The following is a 21,362-nucleotide window of genomic DNA, read 5'->3' as shown; positions in this document are numbered from 1 at the left end:
GTATGTTCATTGATAAAACAACTATATAAAAAGATTAAATTACCAAGAAACCAAGAATTTCATAAATTTTCAATGTTTCGGCTGGCAATAAGTTAGAAGTTGTCAACAACAAACAATCTCAAATAATGTTCTTAATTAATTTGAAGTGGTTTTATAATGTTTAAAATGTGTTTTTGTGATCAACAATAAAGCTTCCACTTATGATTCACGAAGACTTGATTGGATCAGTTTACAAAGTGTTGTGTTGTTATAATCATCACATCAATTACTTCGTGAAAATAAAACAAGTAAGTGATATAATTGAAGCTCTTTTCATTTATTTCAAAGCGATATGCTGTCATTCTAACAATTAACTTCATATTTTTGTATATGAAGAGATGTTCAAGAGTAACTGATTGTCTGTGGACCATTCTGCTTGACATGGAGCGCAACCACAACCTAGCTAGGGCTCGGTGTTATGATAATAGTACGACGCGAGCTAGAGCAGATTGTCTGCGCCTTTGACAAGTAATGGCAAACTTGATAAATGCTTAGGGATCGGGCACCAGTAAGACACCAAAGCAATGGTCGGTTGTAAGTACCACACAGAAATATTTAATAGTAAAAGTAACATGAAGGTTGTAATCAATGAACATTCGTTTCAGTAACTATATCAACATCTACAAAAGCAAATTTTTGAAAAAAATGCTGCCGACATAAATGCTAATGCCAGTGATTGAAGAACCTCCTCGGAAGCTCTCTGTCCGAAACTGACATGGGGTTGTTGGGCAATCTGGACGCGGGTTCGGTTTGGTGAAGTGTTTCAAGATGGGATTTGAGCACATGATGATGCCGCACAAATGAGTCATGATTGATCTCCACATAAATAATCAAATTATCTGTAAAAAAATGTTATTTTTTAATTGTTAAATATAAGTAGTTTGACCTTAAAATTGGTTTTATTTCAACATAAGTGTTTGAAAAGGAATTATCTAAACGCACATAGAAATAAATGACACTAATAATAGAGAAATGCAAAATTGCTTGGGTATGTAGATACAAACCATTTTAGCAATAAGTAAATGGTATCTTTTCCTATTATAGATGTGCTGTTTTCAAATTTTGTAGGTCTGCCTTATTCTTATTACTTCCTTACACCTTCGGCATACTAAACTTTTGGTAGAATCTGAAGAAATAAGTGTTACATAGGGCGCACTGCAAGTTTCCGGAACTGATCACTTACATAAACAATATTTAAAAAGTAATTACAGCATTTGAAAGGGAACTTTTTGGCTGTAGAATACAGTTAGTTTCATCTGACTATCACTTGTTTTTACATTGTGGCGTCATTTTCTACGGCTTTAAGTGTAATTTAACAGCTCAGCGGAGCTTCGCTCGGTTTCAAACCGCTTTTGACGAGGAAGCACCATGCTAGACGCTTATTTATAGCTGGTTTACAGAATTCAAACGCGGTCGTGTGAATCTCAGTGACGACTTTCGTGATGGTCGCCCGTCCACTGCTGTGAACAACAAAAACATCGATGCTGTGCGCCGTATAGTCGAAACAGACAGGCATATGACATACCATAAGATTCGGGCATCTATAGGCATGAGTCAAATACAATCAATACCATACAACATTTGGGTGCGAAAAAGTTGTGCTCTCGGTGGATCCCACACAATTTGACTGAGGCTCAAAAAACGGATCGCGTCTCTTGGACATGGATTTACAGTTACGATCCCAAAACAAAGCAGCAATCGAGCGTATGGTTCTTTCGAGATGAGCCGAAACCAACCAAAGTGGCGCGGGTGCAAAGTGCCTCTAAGCGGATGATTGCTTCTTAATAAAACTGAACACGTGGCTACTGTTGCTTTGGAGAATCGTTGTACCGTGAATAATGATTGGTACACGACCATTTGTTTGCCGGAGGTTCACAAACGCCGTATCATCTTGCACCACGATAATGCCAGTGCTCACACGGCCAGACTATCAAATGAATTTTTGAAGGTGAACAACGTTGACCTTATGAGCCATCCCGCGTATAGTCCCGACCTGACACCTTGTGACTTTTTTTCCAAAAATTAAGAACCAGTTACGCGGTCAACGATTTTCATCACCTGAAGAGGCTGTCGAAGAGTATGAAAAATATGTTTCAGAGATTGTCACGGAGGAGTGGCATAAATGTTTTCAAAATTGGTTCATTCGTATGAAAAAGTGCATTAACGCTAACGGAGAATATTTTGAGAAACAATAAATTCACTTCTGACCATTTATCCTCAAACTAAACTTAATAGTGCGCCCCACGTTTAATACAAAAACCATTGCAACCATTTGGGGCTATTCAAGGCTACAGTGAATAATTAATATCAGGTGAGATTGTGGCCAAGTGTGTCTATTATATATTTGAAAAAATTAGATGATTACCATTGGTTACTTAAGACTGACTTAATATTACCCTTTATTACATTATGATCGTGGAAAATTGGTGTACTTTCACTTGAAATGTTCATTGTTGAAGGCCACTGTCACAGCTCTCACGCATTTGGAGATATGGACTTGTTGCATTTTGTGGTATACCTACCCTGGCTTCAATAAACCCAGATGCTTAAAAACTCAATGCACTTAATAGGTACTTTATACAAAACAGTTAAATCATAAATAGAAATTACATGAATGTATTGTAGTGATGATTCTTACACTTATCTTGGTAGTTATACTTTTTCCACCTCTCGGATAAGGCTCAAATTCTTATATGGTTTATGACACAAACTTTTATTTAACCCATAAAGCCCGCTAATTTCGGAGTCCGGAAATTCGAATGAAAGTTCAATTATTCGAATAGTAATGAATTGTAAAATGTTGCTCTCGAATAACTTCTTAAGATTCTGCTGTTTGACATAAAAGAAATTCCTATGTTCTGCACCCTTTTACGCATTTCTATAGAACAATGTCAAATAAATGAATTGCGTTGTATAAATTGATAGCAATTCATAATATGAATGTCAGTTAAGTGACCTTTTTGCGATTTGAAATGTGAATTCTGCCAATGCGGCGTTTTTAGCCCTGCGGATAATTGTTGTCACCGTTTTGCATTTTAACATTCCTACAAAATTCTTTCGCCGGTCTACGATAAAACCATCAATTTCTTATCCTAACGATTATGTGCTTAAGATTAGAGATTAGGACCTGATTTACTAAGAAAACAAGTGACCTCATGAAACAAAAATATTTTTCTATAAATATTTTCCAATGCTTAAGTCTCACGAATGCATACTACTTGTTAGGAATCAAAGAGACTTTACAAAGCAATCTACGGTCTGTCGAGTACAACAAGACCCTTATGTAAAGTACTGTTTGTATGTATTAAGAGGGTCTTCACCAATGAATTTACAATACAAAACCAATGCGGCAAGACCCATATGCCGCTTATTTTTTGTATGAATTGTGTGGGGCTTTAATGATATAATATAATATAGGTCGTAGGAGGCAGCCAGACGGCGCGACACAGCTGGCGCCATTGCTACTGAGATTACCATAGAATAAATCAATTTGCCAGATGAAGGAATTGGTACATATTAAATAGCACAGTTCGAAGCTAAAAACGTAGTTAAATATTTGAATTTTCAATTGAATCTCCATTAGGCTGTTTTTAGTGAGTGTAGGTTATGCAATTACTCCGATATTTGTGAACCGATTTCGATAATTCCTTTTTTTTGGAAAGGGGTTACTTCAGCAGAGATCTCATTTATATTTAAAGATAGTATTCTAAGGGTGGCAGATTAGGGGACAAATCCAGTTTTGTGTTAGCCAAGAAAGTTACCATCTGTCTACCTATTACTCGTCGCGATCAATGCAACGAGTGCAGTACAAACCCTGTAATAAAGGTTAGTTCCTGTGTCTACTTTTTTGCTCTATTATCGACGCTAGTAAGCAAGTGCTTGTAAGAGCTGTTACACACGGCCACTTTTAGCAGCAATGCAAACGCGATACACATTTTAAATTAATTAACTAATTTACTTATGTAGCAAACCCAATTTATACCAAAGAGTTTACTAATCCGCTTTGTTTGTCAGATAGTTCTTTAGAAATTCGCTAGACGGCATTGATCCTTTTTACTTAATTTCTGCATCGCGGTGTTAAGATTTTCCCTCGAATGGTGACTATTTGAACCGAATTTTATTTATGTGTGAGAAACATCATTACTACTGATACATGTCTAGGAGTTGAGTCCTTGTGGGAACGACTGCCAGGACCTATCTGATAGATATTTTTTATACTTTTTTTACATTTGCAAGGCTTTAAACTGTATGACTCCTAACTAGAAAAAAAGTAAGATATGTTGTGCTTTTTTTTATTTCTTCTTTAACTTCTAATTATATCGTACTTAGGAAGTTATTATATAATTACTGAGAAGATTTATTTACCGCCATACGAAAAGATAGTAGCAGATCGAAGTAAAGTAGGGCTTTCAAGATAGGCACGACTTAAAACAACGAAAATATTATGTATGATAACTAATATAGTAAAAATTCTGTATTAGTCATACATAACATTACTTTCATTATTAAATTTGTTAATATTACTTTTTTTTTCATTTTAATGTAAAAAACTTAAATAGGTTTTGTTCTAATTGTGTTATCTTTTTTCTATAATTCATACTTCTTTTTTATGATACCGAGTGACGGGACGAACATGTCGTGCGCCTGGTGCTAAGCGATACGCCTGTCCATAACAGTATCACAAGAATCTAACGGACTTTGCCACTATTTCTGTCACTCTGAGATACAAGCTAACTAGTTCAATGTGCCTGTAATTTCACCAGCAACCTCTTACCCTTGAAAGCAGTAATGCTCACATTATTGCTTGGCTGTAGAAATAGGTACGATGGCAGTACTTACCTGGACGAACTCTGTCACAAAGAGCTTCTACTAATAAATAATATAAAATTACTATAAGTAGTATGTTTTCATGACAAATGGATATTTTCTTTTAAAATATCGTACAAAAGGATTATGCCCTGGCTGCCATGTGGGAAATTGTCCTGTCTGTGTTTTATACTCTTTGATGAACTCGACCTAGCAGTTTTGTAGCAGATTCATCTTCTATCTGCAACTCACTCCTATTGGTTCACTGAAGTCCTGCAAGATATTTCCTCCAACCGCCTTCCGACAGTTGCAATTTTCATCCAATCATTCCAGATATTTTTTGGAGTTGTTTTCTAAATTCGACCAATGAACGTGTTTGTACAAAAATTTGAATCTGGAGACGGAATTCATAACAACAGTGTTTGGTATTTGAACAATTTCCCTTCATTTCTCCTCGAACAAATTGTTTAACTGTGTTTTTTTTTTTAATGTGATTGTGGAAATATGTCTGCTATATATGTAGTTGATATTGTGTTGTTAGTCATTTTGGTAAGTGAAAACTTTCGATGACCTATTTTGGACAGAACACGTGTAGGGCCTAGGTTTAAAACGCAGTAAGTTTTAAAGTCCTTCTCAGAAATGTTTATTATTTTCTTTATAACCAAGGATGTATTTAAATTTAGTGAAGAAAAAATAATTACGGAGATTGTAACTTAAATGAATAAAAAAGTAATATAAAATTGCTTTAAATATAATAATAATGAGGAACAAAGTAAAAAGGCATGTCAAAAGGGTCTATGACTCAGCATCTGAGGATTACGCGCATACAAAACACTCGCAGTTACTCTGTTTTAGTCCGTCATATAGTATAGTATAGATAGTAGCAGTAGAGCTCCTTGTGAAAGAGCTCGTCCAGGGAAGTACTGCCACCTTACCTATTTCTGCCGCCAAGCAGTAATGGTCACATTACTGTGTTCCGGTTGTGAAGGGTAAGGGTGCTGGTGAAATTACAGGCACATGAGACTTGTCAACTTATGTCTCAGGGTGACGGGCGCAGTGGCAGTGCCCCCAAGATCTTTGTAATTTAAAGCTCTTGGTGGCACTGCAACTGTTATGGGCAGGCGTGTAGCTTACCATCAGGCACACGACTTGTTCGTCCCGTTACTTAATGTCATAAAAAAAAAAAAAAAAAAAAAAAAAAAAAAAAAAAAAAAAAAAAAAAGTCATGAGGGTAAAACGCATAACACTAAATGTATATATTGGGAGTAATGATTGACATTACAACAAGATTATTTTTTACGATATCCCGAGATAGGACGAATAAAAATAAACAACACGCCGACCCATACCAGCAGTATCACTAGCATCATTAAACCCCCTGAATCACAAATTTAAGTACTAAATAAATAATATTTCCGTAAATGTAGTTAGCTAAGAAAATAGTGAAGGAGAGTAATAATAATAATAATATAAATATTCACAATATTAAGAATATATTAATGCACAGAACAAATACATGAACACAAACAGAATCTTACATTGTAAAGAATGTGATAGCTTCTCAACATTAATTGTTGTATGTAGGTAGGACTTGAGACGGGTCTCCACCTGTCTAAAGCATTACCTTCCCACCTCCGTACCGACCTACCTCCGAAGGTCGTTCCAATTTTACACGTGGCATGGTTGACCCAACCTTAAAAACAAATACATTTTTTATTGTTGAATAGGAGATATTACCTATTCTCTCAACATGACTTGGTTCTGCAAGCTCTTTATTCAAATACATAGACAAAGTGTGCAAACGTTGCTACGTTTGCACACTTTGTCTGTAAAGCTTGCTGCTGTAAAGCTTGTTACATTATCTATTTTAGATGCCAAGCAGTAATGCGAGCATTACTGCGTTCTGGTTTTGAAGGGTACTGGTGAAACTACGGACACATGGAAATTGTCAACCTATGTTTCTGTGTGACGGGCGCAATGGCAGTATCCCTCAGATTTTTGTGGTTTCAAGCTTTAAGTGGCACTGCAACTATTGAGTCGCTTACCAATATACACCGGTATCATAAAAAAATATTAAATTTTTTATTAAATGATAGAAAAAACTATTAACGGACTCATTTTAAATAAAGAAAGTTATATATATTTGCTTAAAAAATATTTTTGTTCCAGTACCTTCTAATAATGTTCATGTGCGGGTATAGCGTGTTCTGCGTATATAGGCTGTTGCGAAGTTTGCAGGTACTCACATACAATTTGTCTCTTATAGCACTAATGGGCGTAATTTACGATTTCAACAAAAAATCATCTTTAAAATTACCGGCACAGTGGCAGTGCCGGTAAAATAGTTACAAGCCTCCCTTGGGCACGCCAACTCTTCCGGTCTTCTGTCGACCGCATCCAACCACAAGCGACCCCCCTTTCTCAGGTCGTCCGTCCACACTACGTTTGCTTTGACGTGGTCGCCGTTCTATTTATATTACAACATATAATATTAAATTCTGAATCCAATTATGTAAATATACCGTCACAAGTTACGTCCATTCGTGCTAAATGGAATGGAATTGTAGTGTCGATTCTGTGTGTTTGATTTTATAATGTTGTTTTTTAGACGCGTATTCTATTAAGGCCTACAAAAGTAGTGTTTTCGCACAAGAAAGAAGGAGAAACTGCTGAGGAATTGAGGTAACTTTCATTCACACTTTAGAGTATAATGTGAGAAACTCAATATAGCATCCTCAAGGATAAAGAGGCTTAGTGCGAAAAGTAATTTTTGGGAAAATTAAGTAAATGAGTAAGAATTAAGTGATTTAGTAAGTAAATTAACAAAATAAATTTAAAAATGTAAAAATCTCGTCATACTATTTACCAAATATAACAAAATTATATTTGATATGAAAAACGATGTATTACATTTTTTTCCCACAAAATTGTACTTTTTTATTTCCTCGCTTTATTATTAAGGGTGCGATATGTACTTGCCCTTTAAATAAACGTCACGATATTATGAGTACACTAGGTTCATAGTTGTCTATGGGCACCTTTTTTGACGTCAACTTGTGTATAGCCGGCTGACTAACGGTCTTGACAAAACTAGTCTGATAATGAAAATTTGGACTTGGACATACTTTTTGATTATTAACAAAATAATCTACTTTCGTCTCTAGAGCTGACAGATAGACTGCATGTGTGCAGTCGTGATCGTGCAGACTTTAAATGCGTGCAATCGAAATTTTAACTACGAATGTTAGCTGCAGTCGATGCGAACATTTTTTTATGGTCTGCAATTGACAGTAGTAAGAGGATATATGACTTCTTTATATATGAAACTTGATTTTATTCAGTAACAGCAAAAGGTAACGATTACTTGATGAACGAAAACACAATTTGTAAAACTTTATTACACGGATTTATTCACATTTGCACAATTCTTAAAATATTTTTTAATGTGAAATCACCTTCAAAGAAGATAAGGCGTCTCAAGACGACAGTTTGTTGACAAATTAAAATGGAGGATTTCGGTAGTGACACGTTTATTTCCTTAATACAATGTAAAGTCAGCATTTAGAATCATAAATGTTCTGAATACAATGATAAGCTAAAAATAACATCTGTGCTACCATTTCGGAATCAACAAATACACGGAGCACCTGAGCTAAACGCGCGGCAAAAACTGCTCACAAGCAGTGTCATCAACAGTATACAGTCAGGTTAGTTGTATAATATATCGAGTGCATGCAATCCATCTGGTAGCGGCTTAATATTACACATTAAAAACTAAATTTTCGAATCCGGCCGGATCGAAGGAATTTTCTCTGAGTATTCGATCTTTGTATTAATATCGAGTTCTTAGGTTTTCGCGATTGTTACACACGGGAAATGAAACTATTTTTCCATGGGACCTGTAAAGGGCCCGAAACGTCGTTTGTTTGAAAAAACAAATAGACGCGATTTAAATCCGGAAAAATAGTTTCATTTCCTATTTGTATTAATAATTACATTTTCGAAGTTATCATAATAATGACAATGCTACGTTGTTGTTACGCCGTAAACGCTACGTCGCTACGGAGCGAGCGTAGCACTTGCTTCGCTACGCGAAAATTTTGCGGAGAACTAACTTGATAGTTCTGGAAACAGATAACATGTTCTTGTTTAGTTCGCTGCTCGTTACTTTTATTACGACCGCAGTGGCCCAGTGGTTAGCTCTGCTAGCTCTAGATGAGGTGTTCAAGGCTATGATTCTCGGCAATTAACAAGGACTTTTTTAAATTACATTGCATGAGCGTTTAGTATTTCATGAGTTAATTTCGTTGTTATGGTATCAATAGAACAGGGAAATCCTAATTTAAGACTATTTAACATTAATGTTATTGTTTCATAGTTAATAAATTTGTAGTAGCAGTAGAGCTCCTTGTGAAAGAGTTCGCCTAGGAAAGTAACTTTCAGGTTACCTATTTCTGCCACCAAGCAACAATGTGACTATTACTGCGTTTCGGTTTTGGAGGGTAAGGGTGCTGGTGAAATTACAGGCGCGTGGGACTTATCAACTTATGTCTCAAGGTGACGGGCGCAGTGGCAGCGCCTATAAGATTTTTGCGATTAAAAGCTCTGAGTGACATTGCAAATGGGTGACCTATCACAAATCGAATTTTCTTTTTCCGAAATAACGTCTGTTCGATTTTTCATTACACCGAAAACAGAATAATAACGAAATCGCTGTTCTTTCGGGATATGTTAGATGTTTATCGCAAAGACACAATTAGGTTCGGTTAGGTTAGATTAAATTAGGTTTAAAAGAAAAAACATTTTCCTCTCAAAAAATTTTTTTTTTAACGCACACACTCGACATAGCCCCGCATTAGGGAAACCCTGTGTCGCGGGTGCCATGGACACACAAATAGACAATTACAAATTACACCCAAACTCACGAGACAAATAAATGTAGGCCGTACAAATATTTCTCCCGGCCCGGGAATCGAACCTGTGACCTGCATGGCAGTCCGGCATGGTAACCGTTGGCCACGGAGGCAGTTAGTTAGTTAATTACTTTCGAGGTTATGAAAATTCGAGCAAACGAAACAAATTTCTGGAAAACGTCATTTCGGACTACTGATAGGTAGCCTTGCAAATGCTATAGATAGGCGTGTCGCTTAGGCGCACGACGTGTTCGTCCCGTCATTTGTATCATAAAAAAATTATCCTTAATCTTGTAATGTAATAACGTCTTCCCTTAACCTCTATTTATTATCAATTTTCAACAGGACGGTAGTGGCGTACCAGAATCCTTTCACGGGCGACTACTGCGTGCACAAGACCCGTGCCCAGCCGCAGGGCTACATAAACATTCTTCCGTCGCCGGATAGCGGCATGTCGGATGAATACGAGCCTCTGCGCTTGCAACCGCCTTGTAGCGAGCCTGTAGGCCCTCAGGTACTTTGTAATGACGACTCACTACAATTACGATCCCCCATGACATACTCTTTATGTTCTATACTTTATGTTATTTATATTTGTTAAATTAGAGATGTGTGATTTGAATCCCTTTGGCGCCAAGTATTTATTATATTTATGAATGCTTGGTAGTAATACCTCTAAGAATTTAGACTAATTTACAATTGTAATTTAACTTACAATTAAGTATATGGCAAGAGCAAACAATTAATTATTATTTATTGTATTTTATTAATCTAAACAATCTCTCACGTTAGCTCTTACTGGTAACATTTGAAAGTGCAAAAGTCGGTCACTGTTTCACTTTTAAGTTTATGGATTCTATGGGAAAATAACGATAGCTAAGTCCATTTGGTTTTAAATGCTAAATTTTTTATTCATATTAACTTTGAAACAAAGAAACTCGACTCTATTAGATAACATTCGCAATATTATTTCGAATACAACAATATTTATATATTTCAGATTCATTCTCCACTGAAGCCAGTCGTTTGCGACAACAGCGTCAACAAGACGTGGAACTGGAACTACAAGGAGTATCAAATTTAGATAAGACACACATTGTACATAATGTAAAGTCAATATAACAAACAAACGTCACGTCCTAAACACGCATATACCTCTTTCTTATTAGTAAGTGATTAACATGGATTACTTCATTTTACAGCAAATTACATACTACAAAAATTCAAAAATATTTTCTATTCTTTTCTTCGCACTAACATTAACAAACGTGTCTTTTATTCTTGGTACAATAAAGTCACATGCGGTTACACCGATACCTCCAATGAACATGCCAACTTAATTAATTTTGTTTTTTGTTTCTTTTTTTTCCACAAAATTCTGGGCGCATGATATTAGTAAATAAATATGGTTGCTTATAAAAATAACAGAATCTGATCAAAAAATAATATTGACGTAGTGTTCGTTGGAGGTATTGATACGTTAAAAGTAAAAAAAAATTTAAGAACTACATACGGCAAATTATTACAGCAAGTGTGCGACGGAAACTTTATCTTACGTAATAACTACGGCGCTTATAATATTAGTGTGTTCGAAGGTTATGCTCGATTTCAAGTTGAAATTCAAATTTATTTTTAACCGACTTCAAAAAAGGAGGGGTTCTCAATTCGACCGTATGTTTTTTTGTATGTATATTACGTCATAACTAGAGAATACCTCAGAAGTGGTCCCATTTAAATTTGAAGAAAATATTCGACTTCTAAGGGTGGTAAACTAGGAGATAAATAATTTTTGAGGTCGGTTTTTTGTACTCTGTACTGAGGTTAGGGTATCATTTAACAGGCATGCAAATTACACTTAAAATCGTCTATTGATTAAACACAAGTTCTCATCCGTAAGGCAGATTCCCCTGAGAAGAGCGAGAAACTCTAGAGATTGCACGTTGTAAATTTACACATACATTTGTTTACATTTATCGTTTTCAATATTTATTTCAAATATAGAAGCAACCTGAAAGAACATGCCATGGATTTTATCATTCAAGTACGCAGAAACGTTATAATAGTAACCTTCAGTGTATAGTTTTGTTTCAATACTAATTTTGAATATCAACCGAGGTCTTATTATAGAGGCATACACATTGTTCCCTAGATAAATTTGTGGAGACGTCTGATATGAACAGCAAGTTTTTGTTTTCCGCGTTTTAATAACTATATGGAACTTAATATAATACGTATGTATTATTGAAAGTATTGTTGTTAACATAAATTACACTTTCGTAAATGCACTCTGTTGTGAATATTAATTTCTTTAAACTTATTTTCCAGAGACACTCGGAGGCCCACTTTGTGAATTGCTCTAAGATTCTATTAATATCGGCGGCGTAAACCCAAAGCAAAATGCTGTCTGCCATTAAACTATGAATACTCTCACAGTAAACCCATCTCTCGTATCTGTAGATTTGCGTGAAGTAATTTTTGGGCGTGAATTTACATTTTGAAGAAGACATATCGTTTGTCTGTGCGGTCATACCAAGCCTGATGAGCAGATACTGTCATTAAACGAAACGTCTCTTGGATTTATGGAGAAAGACTCAACTAAAAAATCCTAAAGACAGATTTCGGTACAAATGTCTTTCCTTCCGCAGACCACTATCGTTCTCTCTAAAACGATTATCTCTCTCTTTACGCTGTCGACGTGATCGATTGTCAGTAATCTGTATAAAGTAGTGTTGGAAACCACCGACTCTCGGATCGATCTGGCCGAGCAGCCGTAGGGTTGTATGGTTATCGATAATTGCATAAAGGGTTTATTTAACTATTTCAATGGCAAAGAGAATCGTAGCCTCTAATTTGATCAGTAATATCATTGGAATACTTAACATGCTAAGCTTACGGAACAAACCTCCGTGGTCGAGGGCCTTGCACACCGGATTTCATCGTGTTGTCATCTCTGAGGTCCCGGGTTCGATCCCCGGTCAAGTCAATGAGTGTTTGTGGTACTGTTGTTGTTTCCAATTTCCATAACACACGTGTTTTAGTTAGTTAGTTCACAGTTGCTCTGGGATCAGAGCAGCGTGTGATGTTGTCTAATATAAAAACTAATATTGTACTTTTATTAGACTATTGAACTGAATATAATAAATATTGGACTGAAAACCGGAAGTGAGTAGAGTTCTGAGTTGTAGGTAATCAGAACACAGCAAAAAATGCATTTGGCTGTTTTCATGTTGGCCCCACGCCTGATGTATGGTAGTGAATGTTGGTTATGACAGACGTTTGAAAGTGGGGTGAATGTATTGGTGTGGTGTAATTTTTAGAGACTGAAATAGAGACTGTGTGATAAGAGAGTTTTGTGATATGAAAGACGACGTAGTTATTAGGACATAAAAAGGAATGCTTTGATAATGTTGGTTGCTTGATAAACTACAATTTTTAGTAAGGCTATTGGTTTACTGGTCCTGGTTGTGTTATTTGTCCACGACAACATGTAATTTGTTTAATTACCGATAGTTTATTTCGAATGTCACTGTATCGATAATATTGATTGATTTGTATAGTGTACTAACAACCCTGTGTCGATATTGTTCGTCGACAGTAATAGTTTTCGACGTTGTCATAGTATCGATTGGTTTATCGATAGTATTTTTCTATTCGCTTGCAACACTGATCCAATTGAAGCCACTGCGGCGTCTGTAGTGATCGTTGAAACGGACCTACAGTAATTTAATACTGCAACAACGCGGATTATGTTCATTTTTACTTTAAATACGTTTGATTTTGTTTAAAGATTACTTGTTGCGTATTAAGGCCTCTTTAAAAAAGAACCAATTGTAAGCTAGCTACTTTCAACAACTCTTTTTATTTCAAAAAGAGATTGATAATTTGACATCATATTTTTAGCTTCTTTTGCACAATTTTATGACATTGTAAGGATATAGTAAATCATTTAACATGCGAATTTTATGAAGGTTCAGTTTTTACGAAGGTTTTTATTAGGGAGAGTTGACGACAGCTGGCTTTTACAAGGGATTTAAAATGAGTTTATTCTTATAGAACCCCATCCCTTTTAAGTAATATTTCAAATATATAAGTCAGAAATTCATAAGGAACAATGTTTACGCATCTATTATAAGATACTTGTTCATACTCAACATTTACGAGGTTTAAAACTGTATTGAAATAATTACTTTATTCAAAAGGTTATCATCAGCTTCTGTACGGTTGGATGAGAAAATTCGATGAGAGTAATCCGTTTAGATCCTTTAGAACGTTTTTATTTGTGATGTGTAAACGAAAATATCTATAAACAAAAATATCTATATTGCAACCCACACAGCTTCTCCTCCCTTTTGAATTAGTACAATTGACTTGACCATTTCAAGTGTAAGTTGTTTACATATATATTATATTGAATAAGTTTGGATGTTTAGATAAAATTAGGGCTTAAGATAGATTATAAACTGGGTTTATTTCATAACATATTACTTTAAAATAGTTATCCCAAACAAAGTAGAAGCCGGAAACCGATACTGTCATATATATTTTTTAAGTACTTTATTATAGTAAGTTGTTATGTTTTAAATGTTTACGATGACTGTTAAATTACTCAAAATTCGTGTAAATTATGTATTTTTTTAATTAACAAGCGATACATTTTATCGAGTGATCAAAGAATATGCGAATAAAATTCGTTTAAAAGGCGTTTCTTAATTTACGAAATATTCCATTTTGGTACAAACTTTATTATTTATTACTAAAATTATGCTAAAAGGTTGTTGAACATAAATCTTATTGCTTCTTACAAATAACTATTTGTGTTAAGACTCAATATTTGAAAACTATCTTCGAGAATTCCGAAAAATCGTTTCGCAACGACAAGAAGGCGGATAGATCTTGAAAATTCTAGAAAATTCCGGTAAATTCCAGTTCAAATAGTCTCCCCGGCTCAGCGCGAATGCAAGTCAAATGCAAAGCAAATATTCGCGTTGGTTTTCATGAATTAGCTTATTCGAGGTTTGCGAAAATAAATAACTTTTCATAGTTTGAAAATACAGTTGAAATTTACTTCAACTACTATGTAATAATGCTTGTCATAAAAAAGTTTCTATTTGTTCATTTTACATGACATAGTTCATGTTTTTAGGCTTGATAGGGCTTGTATCAGGAAACACCGCTCCTCTATAATATGAATTGCTCTTATATTACTTAAACGTTATGAAAGAAAATATTTTAATTTCTAAACTGGTATTACAAGTACCAGAAATTTAACTTACTACATTAACTTTACAGACTGAAATTAGTTCGTTATAATAATTAATACAAAGATCGAACACTCAGAAAAAATTTCGTCGATCTCGATTCGAATTCAATAAAAATTTAAAATTTACAGACTAAAAATTAATTAACTTATGTGTTAGTGTATGTGAGTGCATGTTTGAGTCTTCCATCCATACTACCTACAATATCCAATATCACACTTTATCGGACTATGTAAGTAATAATGAATGTTCAACCACCACCAGAGCAGAGTATCAGAGCAATGGAATCACTCCTAGGCATTATGTACCCAGACCAGAATCAACTGCAAAATCTTCGCTTCCTAAAAACCTCCTCATCCAATCCCTACGGTGCAAACTGTGCATAGTAAAGTGACTTGATACCGTAAGTTCATAAGTGTCTATTATGTTTGACTTCCATATATATTACATCCATACTATTATAATGATGTTTGAAAATGTGGCAAAAATATATGAATAAAATAGCAGCAGTCCTTTGCAATCAATGACCGAGCAACTTTCCTTTTTGGGATGTAAATAATCCCCTTTAAATTTTTCAAAAACCTTTTCCGAAACAACCTCATTGGGTCATTTCACGTCAGCTAAAAGCTGTAAATGGAGCTTTCGAATTGAAAATACGATAAAGAGGTTCGCCAGTGATTGCTTCTCGAGGTGCGAGACGAACGAGGAGTAAGAATTGCTGTCTGCACATCAACATTACGGATACAATTGATTATCAATGAAATATGGGAGAGAAGGTGCTCAAAAATAAAGTATGGATCGTTTTAAAACAGTTAGTTTGCATTAGAAGGAACAATTACAAAACAAATCTAAAAGACTTTTTATGCGATTTTAAATTTCACTTTTCCGTACAACTATCCGAATTTACAATTCCGTCCTTTACACAATTATCCTGTGCATTTTACTGCTGCATCGTTGCTTGTCAGAATTATCATTGGAGTCGCCAGAGGTAGTTCAACGGTTAAAAAAAACATTGAAGAGGTTTTTATCACAATGTAGTGGTTACTAATATACAATGCAACACATGCATGTGTTTGGTACTTGATTAACACATTCGCCATCGACATCTGAGCCACCGATTAGGGGCGTGGGGGTCAAAATGACCGGCACGGTGGCAATAGGTGGCAAACGCTACGTATTTACCCATATAACATGACCGGTGCGGCCCTAACAAACTTCCGTTGCCACTTGGGTTTTAGGATTTTTGATGGCTACTCTTTTGACATAAAAGAAAATTGAATCAAGTTGCAAACTAAGCAAAAAATGGCGTATTAAATTTCTTAAAATCTATATCGTAGACTGGTATTATTATTGATGCAGAAATAGAATAATCACAAACAACAATCCCTTCGATCTGGCTGGGCACGAACCAGTATTTATTGCATCACCGTGGTTACTACTCTTACCAACTGAGCTAGAGTTCGAGTCAGCAGATGTAAAGAATTTCTCAAAATAGTGGAGTATGCTCATGAAAAATATAATAATAAAACCATCATGATATACAATAAAATAATTTATATTTATTTCAATAAATATCGTAGTCCTTCCTTTTTGAATGAGGTAAATAATTGACACTAAAAGTATTGGTACCTATTTCCTAAGCATCTATATAAAAATTCGTCTGTAACGACAGTGACAGTTACGACCTTAGCATCTCGCTTGTCGTTTTGACGCTTGCTCCTGTGGGTGTACTCGCGTTCTCCGTCCGAAGAAACAATTACCGTCAAAATAGTAATACTGAAGCAAATTTAAAAATGCACGATGCGAACGAAGCTTCATACTTGACATTGCATTTTAATTTCGTCGCGTGTTACTTATTTAATAGTAATTGTTTCCGACGGATGCTATTGGGTGGTGTGTGGCACCTAACGCTATGGTACAGTAAAGTCGCATGTGGTTACTACAGGCATCACAACGTGTTAAGACCCGTTTAGATGGAGAGAGTTTATCGCACGACTCGTGACGAAAAATCGTACGCGATTATCGCAAGCAATAATCGCTATAAGATTATCGTATCATAATGTTTACATTCAGGCAAGAACTAAAATCTCGCTTACGATTATGTCATACGAGATTCGCAAGCTGCTTAATCGCCTCCTCGACTGTTTACAGAGAAATATGTAGTAAGGAGATTCTTGCTTACGAGTTTTCGACTTGTCTAAACTCGATCTCGTATGACATTTTTTCAAGTTCATAAGATAAACGTACATATCGGTTCGACTCGTTTTGAGTGCGAGAATTGCCATTCGAGTTGAGTGATTACTGCGTTATTGATTATGGAAATACCAAAATGACGCTAAAATCATTCCAATTTGGAACTGATGAAAATATATATATATATACTTTTTTTAAATTTTATACAATTTCTTAACCCAAAAAACACCCTCGCGCATTGCATTGATAGCGACTGGCTGGCATAAAAACTCGAAATACGATTTTTGCTTTCACGTTCTGTTTACACGGAGACATTCAATATTCAAAGGTGAGGCGATTATCGCTCACGTGGACGGTCGAAAATCGCGAATGTTACACGAGGAAAATTTTTTATATCCTTTCGATAATCGTACCTTCGAGACAAGAAACTCTCTCCATCTAAATGGGCCTTTAATATAGTATAAATTTCAAAGAATAAACAAGCGAAAAACCTACAACAATATTTGCTTGAACTTCCAAATTGTTTTTTCTGTACTCCTGTCCCATCCTTTAAACATTGATAGATTGGGGTCGTCTACCTCGACTTTGGTGACCGGGCACCCGCCGAACAAAATTGAAGGAGACCTATACCAAATTTTAATGTGAATAAAGCTGATACGAAGAAGAAGGGTCATCTACTCTCACGATGATGCTAGGCTTCGATGTAGTCCGTTTAGCTGGCCAAATATGTGTGCGACTTTACAAGTTTTCCAGGAGTTGAGAACCGTTTTCGACATGCAGGTTTTATCACAGAAATTAAAGTAGCTAGGATTCGAACAGTTGGCCTCTCAATTGAGAAGCAATCGTTATCCTCTCACTGGGCTCTCATCGCCGTCACCATTTCTGCCGCCAAGCAGTAATATGAGCATTACCGTGTTTCGGTTTTGACAAGTAGGGTGCTGGTGAAATTATAGGCACGTGGACTTGTCAACTAACGTCTCAGGGTGACAGGTGCAGTGGCAGTGTCCCTCAGATCTTTGCGATTTAAAGCTTGAATGGCATTGCAATTGCTATGGACAGGTGTGTCGATTAACAGCAGGCGCTCGATTTGTTCGTCCTGTCACCTGTCGCCTTTTGGTTTTTTCACTTGAAAAGACCCACTTTTGTGGCGTTTAATACGTTGATGACGGAAATGGATTCGAATGATATGAGTTTTCTTAGAAATAAGAAATTTTTTGTGTGATGTACGAGAATTCTATCTGTAGAATTTAAAAAATCGAACCCCTGGTATTGAGTGACAGCTATCGTTTATTGGTGATAAATTATCAACCATTTACGGAATTGGATGACTTTCTGCTCTATGGTAGTTACATAGCACTTTATTTCCTCTACGATAACGAGCGATGGAATCGCATAAAACAGGTTCTTCACAAACACCACGACGCCATCTTGATGTGGCTACAGCGCATTAGCACGCTTAGTAATAAAATTACGTTATTCAAAAAAATAATTTTTTATTCAAACTAGACAATTTTTTAATTACAATTACATCATGTGGCACCAACCATTTTTCATACATATATCTTTTTGAATTACTCACTTTAATATCGAGGGTTCGATATTAAAGTATGCACAATTTTTATTCTCGTTCTTACTGTCACATTGTAATACAATTCCTTAGCTTACCTGTTTCTGCCGCCAAGCTGTAATGTGAGCTTTACTGGGTTCCGGTTTTCAAACGAGTACTTCAAAACCGGAGTGCAATAATACTTACATTACTTAGGTGCTAGAAAAACTACGAGCACGTAGTAGTTGTCAACTTTCTGCCTCAGTGGCAGTGCCCCTTAGGTCTTTGCGATTTCTGAGTGACATGTCAACTGTTATAAATATGTGTGTCGTTTACCACCAGGCCCACAATATATTCGTCCCATCAGGAATGGAATTCCTCTGGGAGACCAGCTTTATGCTATATATATGTTTCCAATTTTTTTTAAATATAATAGAAACCATTTATTACAACGCCGCAACACAAAAATACACAGTAAGAAAGATAAAAAGAAAGATAAAGATAAACTAAAACAAAAAATAAAATAGAATAACAAATAGATGTAAAATACGTATGTAAAAGAATCTACTCAGCTTATATCACATCACAGCCGAGAAAAGGCTGTAACGCTGATTTTCAGGGAATCCTAAAACTGAGAAACTGAGTGAGTATCGCACGTGTGTGTCGCGTATAAACTAATGTTTTGTCTTTTTGTTGTGTAGTGATGTGTTTTTGGTTGAATAAATATCTGAATCTAAATTTCAGGGCACCTTTAAATCGTTTCATACATTTCGTCGTACATCGGTGTTCTTGTGCGGTGAGCGCGCGACACTGATCGATGCGGCACGCCGATCCGCTTGATGGATGGACTTCGATACTCTCGTATCGCACACTCAGCTTTACACTTTGGACATTCGACCATTCGTATTATAAGTGGCATAGAGTTGAATTTAAATCTTCTTTGTAATACTGAGCGTGCTGTTGACTGTACAAGTTACGACGAGCTTATCCACAACCACTTACCGATGGCTGGCTTTTGTGATAACCACATCCTTTGATGATTTACCAGTAAATGACGTGGGAGCATCTAAACAATCTTTGTGGAAAACTGGTACTATGCCTTCATCCTGAACCATTTCTCTGTGATAAATCTATAAATATGTACCTCCAGTGTAAATGGTTTAAAGTGAAAAAAATTATGAAGCTGTTTTTTTCCGACCTATTTACAAAAAAAAAGTACATTTGATACTCTTTATATATGGAATAAAAGGTATATAAGTAATTTGTAAAAGGACGGCGAATTTTGCAAAAAAATAGGAGATATTTTGGCTTACAGGGATTGTTTATATCCTTTTTCACAAAAAAATGTAAATGTGTGATATGGTTAAAGTAGAGTTTATATGGTGAAATTAATTATTAATTTTAGTGCGGTGTTATGTTGTGTAGTGTCAATAGACAACGGATCTCGTAACTAATTCCCTGGACACGTTCTACCCAAAACACGGAAAGGTTATTTCCAAAATTGGTCCTATCGGGAGGCAAGCTCTGGACCTCCTCATCCAGGTGGAGGGACCTTGTCCAGCTACCCTAGTACAGTTATGCCACAGACGTTGTCAAATAAAGTTTTGCAAAAACAATCCGTGTAGGTTATTTAAAGTAAAATAATAATTAGCAAAGTTAAAAGCAAGATAATCGTTTATTTTAATACAAATTTTTGTTATTTATTACTTAACAGTTATTTATTAAAAATAAAAATAAAATTAGTGTTCACTAGTTTATTTTGTAAACTTTTTTTTAGTTTAATGCTTATTTTTGTAGAATAAAAAATTCCTTTTAATAACAATTAGTTAATTGTCGGAAACTAGTTTTCATTAGGTTAGGTTAGGACCCAAGAGTACAATCATGCAGAACGTGATCTATACCGGGTATGTTGGAATCGGGCTACAGGGTGCGATAAAACTCCTGCACCGCTTGATCAATATAATTAAACAAGGATTTTAGTTTTACATCTTGTGCTTTCTCCGCTGAGATGGGCAAAAGTTCTGTATAACAAGGTTCACTGAAACAGTAAAAAGCTATCGAGTTCTTAGGTTTTCGCGATTGTTACACATGAAAGAATCAGACTATTAGTGGATAAATATTTTATTAAACATAATTGGTAATTACTACAGCATATATCAAGAACGATACTGACACCACGAAACAATTACTATTTCAATTTTACCAGCAAAATTATCGATTAAACAATATTAGACAATAAGAGAACTTATAAAACTTTGTACTATTCAAATTGTTACTTATTTTTTTATCTAATCTTTTTCAACGGATGAATATCGTCTTCTAAAATCCCAAAACCGACTAGACAGCTAGTGTGTGGTTTTTTTTTCATTGACATCCAATAAGCATTAATCCCGCTCCCGTGTGTATTTTGCTCTCATCCAATCATACTTCAGCGCGGTAACAACACAGCCAATGACAATAATTCCCGCTCACGTGTATATTTTTACTCTCGACCAATCACACGTCAGCGCGGCGACAACACACATAGGAAATGAAACTATTTTTCCGGATTTAAATCGCGTATATTTGTTTTTTCAAACAAACCGACGTTTCGGGCCCTTTACAGGT

The 21,362-nt window shown here is 35.5% G+C and overlaps 1 protein-coding gene across 1 annotated transcript; it reads left to right on the top strand.

The window, feature by feature from the left end:
* The first annotated feature begins 7,026 nt into the window (after window positions 1–7,026).
* LOC113226234 lies at window positions 7,027–10,926 on the top strand. Its single transcript, XM_026458794.1, has 4 exons — window positions 7,027–7,083; window positions 7,454–7,527; window positions 10,104–10,272; window positions 10,759–10,926. Exons 1-4 carry the CDS (start codon window positions 7,027–7,029, stop codon window positions 10,840–10,842), a joined length of 384 nt encoding a protein of 127 aa, XP_026314579.1. The 3' UTR covers window positions 10,843–10,926.
* Window positions 10,927–21,362: the final 10,436 nt, after the last annotated feature.

This window comes from Hyposmocoma kahamanoa, unplaced genomic scaffold (assembly GCF_003589595.1).
Source record: "Hyposmocoma kahamanoa isolate Upper Pololo Valley unplaced genomic scaffold, ASM358959v1 185, whole genome shotgun sequence".
NCBI lineage: Eukaryota > Metazoa > Arthropoda > Insecta > Lepidoptera > Cosmopterigidae > Hyposmocoma > Hyposmocoma kahamanoa.
This window is presented reverse-complemented; position numbering and strand designations above follow the sequence as displayed.